The 8,987-nt window shown below is 37.4% G+C and overlaps 1 protein-coding gene across 1 annotated transcript in view; it reads right to left on the bottom strand.

Annotated features, from left to right (window-relative positions):
- Window positions 1-8,987, bottom strand: part of LOC104402225 (collagen alpha-1(XI) chain-like) — a gene marked incomplete at both ends in the record, with an annotated part of 90,010 nt that overhangs the window by 42,206 nt on the left and 38,817 nt on the right. The window contains 6 exons of the mRNA XM_010010044.1: window positions 98-151; window positions 993-1,046; window positions 3,664-3,708; window positions 3,804-3,857; window positions 4,547-4,591; window positions 6,733-6,786. Coding sequence (XP_010008346.1) covers window positions 98-151; window positions 993-1,046; window positions 3,664-3,708; window positions 3,804-3,857; window positions 4,547-4,591; window positions 6,733-6,786 — 306 coding nt within the window. The remainder of the gene's footprint in view (window positions 1-97; window positions 152-992; window positions 1,047-3,663; window positions 3,709-3,803; window positions 3,858-4,546; window positions 4,592-6,732; window positions 6,787-8,987) is intronic.

Here is an 8,987-nt window from a genome sequence, read left to right as displayed (position 1 = left end):
CTTTCCCTTTTCTCTATTGGCTGTTTCTTTTGTTTTGATCACACAATCATGACCTTGGGAGGTTTACACACTAACACAGTAGAGTACATTCACTTACTGTCTCACCCCGCTGCCCTGGGTGCCCAGGCAAGCCGTCTTTTCCAGGTGGACCCTGAAATTGTAGGATACATAAATCATTTCTTAGCCTTCCTTAATTCAGAAACCCCCCCCATGGAATTAGCTGTAAGAACCTCTGATCTAATTTTTTCTTTTTCCTAGACTAGTCTTCAGTACAGCTTAACTGCTCCTGTATCAGCTAACTATGATTTTAATAATACATTTTCTTTGTGTCCTCCCTGATGCATGCATGTTCAAAATGGATTTCAGTAAATTCAGAAAACATGGGAAGTACCTAAACTTCCATTTTTCTTTGCTTAATGACTTAGTTAACACAAAACTAAGCATTACAGGAGTATCTGATGGAATTCCAGTTTTGGCAATTATAAACATAAAAAAATGCATGGTGGGAAAAAAAAAAACCAACACAGGCAGTTTGATACTTTTGTGCATACTCTACATGAGCAGAAACATACTGGAAGAGCACTATCACTAATCTAAGCTGCAGCTCAGATGTACTATTACTTCTATACATTTCTACTACTACTGAATGTCTCCTTCCTCTTCAATTTTTTTCCTCTATTAACCCATTGTTAAAAGGAAAGATACACCAGCAAAGTAATATTTCGCCTAAACTCAGTCTGTCACCTGGACATTGGCATCAACATACTACAGGAGTTGCAATTTAACATAGTATGCTCAATGTAATACAAGCTGTACCCATGATCATTTTGAATATGTGACTTCTTGTGTTAGCTCTATAGCTCAATAAGCGTATTTGTAATCTATACATAAACCGTCCCTTACATAAATATTCACATATTCACCTCAGAAACACTGAAAGAAAAATAATGATGTTCCTACTGTTGCACATAGTTCATTAGAAAGATACTTACTGGAGGTCCCTTTGGTCCAGGGAATCCAACAGGTCCTTGAGGCCCTTGTGGTCCCTAGTATAAAGGTAACAAAGCAAGTGAAGTTTTACTCAGGCTTTTACGACACCGGATTAAAAAGTTTGCTCAAATTATAAAATATATGCACTTCAATCATAGAATCTATGAACTCTGTAGATAATGTCTGGTTGTAAGTATAAAGCCTCAGCTCCACTGCGATAAATACTGGTAGCAACAACTCATATAGACATTGAATTGCCTGAAAAATCAGTCGGGGATTTCCCTCCCAAAGGATTTCTTTAAAGCAATAATGCCTGTATAGGAATGCAGTAAGGAAAAAAGAAAAAGGGCTTCTATAATGTATTTCTGCAGCTGACCCCTGAAACTGTGCATAATAGAGCAGGAATCAAGTGGGAGTAAGAAACATTGTTTTCTATGTTTTACTGTTAGTTGCACCTTTTTTCTCATAAATTCCAACTGTACTGACCCCTCACATCTGGAAGATCTTTAAGGAAAGATTTGCATTTTTTAATTCACAATATTGCTTGCAGATTTCAAGCCACTGGACTGATGGATTAAGTGAGGAAAAAGTGAGAAAAAGCATTAGAACACTACCAGCATGTTATCAAAATTACGTTTTCTTTTTTGTCATCAAATTTCATTTCGACAGTAGAGATTATTTAATGCTTACATATCTGATACCAGAAATAGCCTCAGTGGAGTAGAAATGAGTGCTTTATTTTTTTGGCTGACGTTCACCCCTACTGGGAAGCAAACAGATACCTCACACTTATATTACACAAGTGATATGAGATATGGTGCTCTGAGGTTCTTCATCTCTTTGATCTAATCAATTTCTCTCCAGGGATGCCTTCATCTTGGATTGATCTGCTCATTGTTTTTGCTTCCTCACACCTCTTGGAGCTGTCACAAACTCCTCCTTCCTGAGGCTTTGCTACTGACCTTCTGGTAATGTATCTCTGATGATCCTCTACAGTGTAAAACAACCTACAGTTCCTTTCTTGGATCCTAGTTAACTCATTCTTCTTTTGAATTGCAGTTTCCTTCCCCATGTGTCTCTCTCTACTTGTCACATTATTCCTGTTTCACCCAAACTTTGCACTTATTCCTGCTATCCATGTTCCACTTGGTACATTGTCTTTCGCTTGATACAGAGGTACTTTCAACTTCTCACTGCAGCGTCCCTTGGAGTGTTGCCTTCCATATATACTGGCTACAGTCCAGTCTTCCAGTTCTCAGCTTCCCTTCTGTTCTACCCTACTTCTCCTCCTTGCTCCAAGAACCACTGTCCTGATCACTAACCACATCTCTTGGACAGTTAAGTAACATTCTGCTTCAGGAATAAAGGAGGTAAAAGCATGAAAGGTTTTTAGTAAGTGAAAACTTTTTTTCTTCTGGTATCATTTTTTTTGGCATATGCTTTAATGGCTTTCAGTCAAAAGGAAAGGAATCATTTTCTTAATCAGAAAAAATGTGACATTAGTTATGCAGGCATGCACATCTTTTTCATGTGTATAGCAGACAGATGTTTATTAATACTCTACTTGCAACTGCTAAGGAGAAACAACACAAAATTAACCTTAACTTCTTCCTGCAGACACACAAAGTGAAAACTTGAGATTCACAGAACCACTTATGCCATGCTTTTATCATCAGTTGTATGGATGTCTTTACCTCTGGTAAACAACCCAACCAAACCAGGTGGGCTGATCCAATATTCATTTTTCCTTTTTCAATTTGCTTAGTCATTCTAGCAAAACCACTTTGCTGTTGTTCTGCCTGTATTGTTACACCAAGTGTGCATGCAGTCAGCAAGGAAACAGTGTAACACAGTGACATTATGGAGCAGGGGAGAACGCAAAACGAGGTCCCTCCTGAAGAGTAAGACTTGTGGAGAACACTGGAACTTTGGGGTGGGTGCTGAGGAAGGATTTATAGATGCTCTACATGAAATAGGTTAGCGCTTTAATGAAATAAGACTACAAAAGAAAAGCTTCTTAAGCTTTGCAAAAATACTTTGGCAGAAAGCATGTCCACTTAAACTAGCTGAGTTGGCTTTCAAGTGCTGCTATTACAAATCTGATTTATTAATATCATTTTTCTATATACTGCTATGTAATGGGCTGACTATATTGGATTTGTTTACTGATTGGTAAGCTAATAGCAAGCAGAAAATTTTATTTTAGCAAGCACAACAGGATTTCTCAAGCATGCAGAAATTAGGTTGAAGGGAATTCTCAGCTGATCAGAACAGAAAAAGATCAGCTGCTTCAACAAAGAAGCTTCTGGAGGTGACTCAAGTCACTTGCAAATCCCATAAACAAGCTGCAGTAAATGGGGCATTTGTAAGAGCAGAAGCTGGTAAGTACAATTGTAATTTGCATGGATATATAAGAAATGCATGGGTATAAACACAAAGCGCACATGTATTCTCTGTGTCCTGTATGTACAAAACTAAGCTCAGATGGAAGAAGCTTTCAGCAAACTTCAGCTCATAGCTTTCTGAAAAGCATCATTTGAATCGTTTCATTACTCTGGTGAAAGAAAGGCAAAAACATGTGAGGGAGAATTAAAAATAAAACAACACCCCCCCCTCAAATCACAGTCCTAGTTAGTGGAAAGAACAACATGTACAGAAATAGCTTTCACATACCCTTTCACCTGGTGGGCCAGGAGGACCATCATTGCCTGCGGTACCCTAGAAAGGAAAGACAACATGTTCGAAGTTTAGACCTCTATTTTATTTAAGATAAACAGCCTGTAGCCAATCTATACAAGGTGCCTGACAATTACCTTAGGACCTGGTTTGCCAGTGGGACCTCTAGGACCTCTTGAGCCTCTTGGGCCCTGTCAATTTAACAGAGATACACTTGATGATAATTATTGGATACTATAACCAAAATCAGAACAATTCTTCACAGTCTGGTGGAGTGTCCTGGGTTCAGCTATAGCAGTCATTTTTCTCCTTCTCAGTAGCTGGTGCAGTGCTGTGGTTTTGACTTTCAGTCTGGGAACAATGCTGATAACACCGATGTTTTTAGTTGTTGCTAAGTAATGTTTACTTTGACCAAGGACTTTCTCAGTCTCATGCTCTGCCAGGGACGAGGGGAAGCCAGGAGGAAGCAGAGACAGGACACCTGACCCAAACTGGCCAAAGGGCTATTCCATACCACAGCACGTCATGCCCAGTATAAAAATGGAGAGGAGTTACCCGGAAGGCCCAGATCGCTGCTCGGGTCGGGCTGGGTATTGGTCAGTGGGTGGTGAGAATTGTATCCTCTCCCCTTGTTATTTCTCTTATCATTATTATTATTGGTGGTAGCAGTAGTGGTTTGTATTATACCTTAGTTACTGGACTGCTCTTATCTCAACCCGTGGGAGTTAAATTCTTTTGATTCTCCTCCCCATCCCTTCAGGAGCAGGGGGAGGAAGAAGGTGGGGAGTGAACGAGTGGCTGCGTGGTTCCGAGTTACTGGCTGGGCTTAAAACACGACATGGAGGCAATTAATATAGGAAAGCAAAGTGAAAGTACATACTGTTGGTCCTCGCTGTCCTCTTGGGCCTGGTTTGCCATGTAATCCCTGTAGAGAAAAGTTCACGGAAATCGTCTTAACAGACACTGTATTTGTGGGATAAAGGGGTTTTTTTTCTTACTGAAGTGAAGGCAGAGTGCAACTCCCTTAGGGTTAAATGTTACTTTATCTTTTATTATCTACTTTGAATTTCAATTTACAGACTCGTGGTCCTCAGTGAAAAAAGATTATCTTTCTGAGTTCACTGGCACTTGTAGCTAAATGTACTAAATTCGTCTCCTGAGTCAGATTCTGTCATTAGAACATTTTAAACTATGTTAAAATAGTAGTGAAGAGGGCACACAACAAGCAGAGTCCCCTAAAGGACTCGGCATCACTTCTAATAGAGTAGCCTTGAAGACAAAGTTCCCAGGTTCCCATGGACAGCTCCATGGAGAAAATAAAGGGCAAGCCTTTCTTTTTGTATAACTGAAATAGGGACTGTAATACCTACAAGGATTCTGCAGAGAGATGCACCACTTGTATAGAGATACAGAGCTTGCAAGAATACCAGCCCTTAATTTTTCGCTTCAATACATCTAATCCTTTTCAACACATTTCTTTCCTTAGAGTCCGCATTAATATTGCTGTGCGTTCTAATGCAAAGAAGCTTAGAATTCAAGACAGTATTCCTCGGGTAGAAGAAGACACCTAGTGACGGCTACTTTCTGATCTCTGAGGTAAACACAACAGCAACAGAAAGTCAGCATAGATGTTTTAGCATAAAGCTTGGTTTTATTTGAAAGCAATTAAATGCACACACTAGTTTTCTTGAGGGTCTTCTTGTGTGTGTATGCGGAGAGGGTTTCTATTGATTTTATTTCACTTATCAAAATTAATATTATGTGTTGCTCTTAAAATGCTACACAGCTTGTGAACGTCTCAGGGACAATTAGTGTCCTTCCTAGTATTGCTATGTGTGGTAGCATAAAACTCAATGATACCCTTTAGGCAAGATTAATAATAACACCTGATTCGCATTACAGAATTATTTCATCATTGATGAGCAGCTTATACTTACTACTTATGTAAGCTATATACATACTACATGTAAATATACATGTAGTTTAATTGTATTAATTATGTGGTTAGTACCCTAGCTGAATTGAAAGCTTTATGAAGGCCTGATAACAAACCAATATAAACACATTTTTGTAATTTTAAGTCTGCTGTTTGATATTGTTTTGCTTGGTTTTCCAATCTGGTATGTTTATTAACAGTCATGTCTTATTTTTCCCAACAGGGATGAAATGAATATTGGTTTATTGCTTGTGTCTGTCCATAACAATGTATCTTTATCCTAGCTAAATTAATACGAGAACAATTTAAACCATGCATAAGCCATGCATATGCAATTGGATTTCATACATTTTATCACAAACCCATGAATTTCTGGTTTGTTTTGTGCTGCAAATTACAATATATTCCTAGAAACAATGATATAAATTATTTCAGCTTCACTTTAAGTTACTATCATCTATGAATTCTGACTATGCTCTTAATTTCATCACCTTTCTAACAACATATTCTGCTATGCTCAATTGAGCTTAGAGGCAACAGCACAGTGACCTTTTTCTAACGTATATTTCATTTTGATAGTTTGAAGAATATGCATAACAGATTTTCCCTCACCTGCTCCAAGTAAACAAAGCAGCAAAAGCTGTCATTTTACATTTTTTAACATGTGTAATAGTACATGTTCTTCATCTTGTCTGGTATATTTTGCATTTTCAAAGCTTTGCCTATAAAAAAACTTGTGGAAAATCAGAATTTTTATCAAATACAAACTGAAGTTCCTTGAGGGTAAATTGCATGGTAGCAGAATAATTCATGGGATACAGGAAAATAGTCTTTGCCAACTCACTCAGCTATACTGTCAAAAAAGATGCTTCAGCAAAGGTGATTTCTCTTTTCCAAATGTATAATTATGGTAGCATATGCAGTGAAAAAGTGTCTGAATTCTTTTACATGTAGATTAATAGCGCAAAGACTGAGATTCAGTATCTTGGTATGTCTCTGTTTTACATAGCTGTAGAGGTTCATCTTAAGTGTGAAAAGCCTGTTTTCATAGTTCTTTACGCAGTAAATTGTATCCTTTGCTTTCAGTGAGTTCCAAAAGTTAATTGTCATGCAAGCATGAATTAGCATACCCTTGCACCTTTCTCTCCATTGGCACCTGGAAATCCTGGGAAACCAGTTGAGCCCTATGTAAGAAATCAATGTAAATATCAGAGGGTATCAATAGCAAAACAGTAGTATAGCCAACATGAACAACACACCTCCAGAGTCATGTACAATGTGCACATCAAACTTGCAAGTACGACAGCTCTGATGAGTAGCTGTAAATTAACTTACCACAATGCCTCAAGTCCAGAATGCATTAAAAAAATCAATGTATAGAACAGACATTATTTGTCATCTTATGCGACAATAAAGTATTAATTAAATCTGCACCATTTTTAAAGAAATTATTAGTAACAGCCACTAGAAATAACTTAATCATAATGAAGAGGAACAAAAAAAAGGCTTTGCCTCACAGTAAAATAATTCTTTTACAAAATAGCTTAATTCAAAATAATTGTAAGGTTGCAACATCTGAACAGTGGTGTGATCCTCTATTCACATTACTGAGCTGTAAATTACTTCAGGTGGTTTACTCACTGTAAACTGACCTCTGGCTAGCTTAATCTAACTGATACATGCAATTTGTACATGTACTTACATGTTCATTTCATAAGCAGGATTTATGAGGAGATTATCTGACTTTAAACTACTTCCAGGCATTATTCCTCCTCCTATTTTATCCTCTTTCCTTCCGCTAACTGCCCAGTCTAATCTGAACAGTACTATTTTCTTTATCTCTGGTACAGAGGTCCAATGGGACAGCAGTCTTGTTACCTGCCAAGGTGTTAACTTGTCATAAGGGACTTGGGGTCAAAGTCTTGATAAAATACACTTTTAAGTGACTGTAGGTGAAAATTAAAGCAGCTTTTGGTTTGGTTGGCCACTAGAACTACTGGCCAGACTCCACGCTGTGATAATGCATTTATATCTGTGCAGCTTGCTATTGCTAAACCTGGCAAATTAAATACACATAATGAAAACTTCAAATTGAATTTCCTGATGCTCTTCTTTAAAACACCAACCTTTTTTTTTTTTTTTTGGGGGGGGGGGTGATTCTTCTTCTTCTTTATATTTTCCCCTTAACGAATCATTCCACAATCATTCCAATTTTCCATTAATGACTCAGAGGCAGTAAAACTTCACTGACACTACTTCTAGCAAAAACTTGACTGATACTCAATAGTGGGAGAAAAGGAAGAGATTTCCTTGCCTTTCCTCCTTTTTAATTCTTCACCAGTTACAACTTAAAATGTGAATTAAACTGAAAATTCTATGCTGTGAAACACAGTCATATTCTTTATCATTGAAAGGCCAGAGGAAAAAACCATATTCTAAGGATCGGGCATGAACAGGCACGACCTGGTCGTAAATATACATACAGTGCTTTTTGTAATTGTGTTGGTCAAGGACTAGACAAGAGAAAGGGTGCAAATTAACAGATAACAGATTAACAAATAATGGCAGCTCTCTAGGAACAAGTCTCAGAAGAAAAATCATGAAAAGCAAATAAATAACAACAAGAAGAATGGTGAAAACCTTCTTGACAATACTGAGGCAAGGTTTTGTATTTGCTTTACACAGCTAATATGTTCTCTCCCACTTCTTTTCTTTCTCTCTCTCCCTTATGTTAATTTGAACCAAACTGTGAGTTTCCAAACAAGTTGATGTATTGTAGCTGTCATCACTCTTTATTGGAAGTTTAAGCAATGAATTAGAAGAGCAAACAGTGAACACAGCTTGAGAACCATTTTCAATTTTAATGTGATAAAACTTAATGCAATAAAATTCTTGACCAATTTCTTGCTGAAAAAAGAATCAATCAGCTTTTACTTGAAATGTTACATCATTTTTGCTCTTAGAACTGAATAATCTAAAACCTCTTGGATCTTAGACTTTTCAGAAGACAGTTCTAAAGAACAGTGACTGAAATCTCAGACATTGGAGTTAAGAAAAATAAGCAAGAAAATGTGTCTCTCAATGGTCTTGGTTTTCCTGAATACTTTCTAATGATAGTTTTGATATTTTTCACTATCACAGTGTTCAATGCATAAACATTCTTCAAATAGTACACTCACTTGACTGAAAAGGACCAAAGTACAGGCCAGAGTCAGAAAAACACCTTGCTTAGCCAGATGTAATTTCACCTTTGAAAATAAGAATAGATCCTACAGTGAAAGGAACATTTTGCTGCAAGTTGATTGTTTAGTTGTGTAGAAGGAGTAAAGGATTCTTTCACCTGTGATATTTCCCTATGCAAGTCTTCTCTGAGACAATCTGGAGA

Source organism: Nestor notabilis, unplaced genomic scaffold (assembly GCF_000696875.1).
Source record: "Nestor notabilis isolate BGI_N333 unplaced genomic scaffold, ASM69687v1 scaffold1520, whole genome shotgun sequence".
NCBI lineage: Eukaryota > Metazoa > Chordata > Aves > Psittaciformes > Psittacidae > Nestor > Nestor notabilis.
This window is presented reverse-complemented; position numbering and strand designations above follow the sequence as displayed.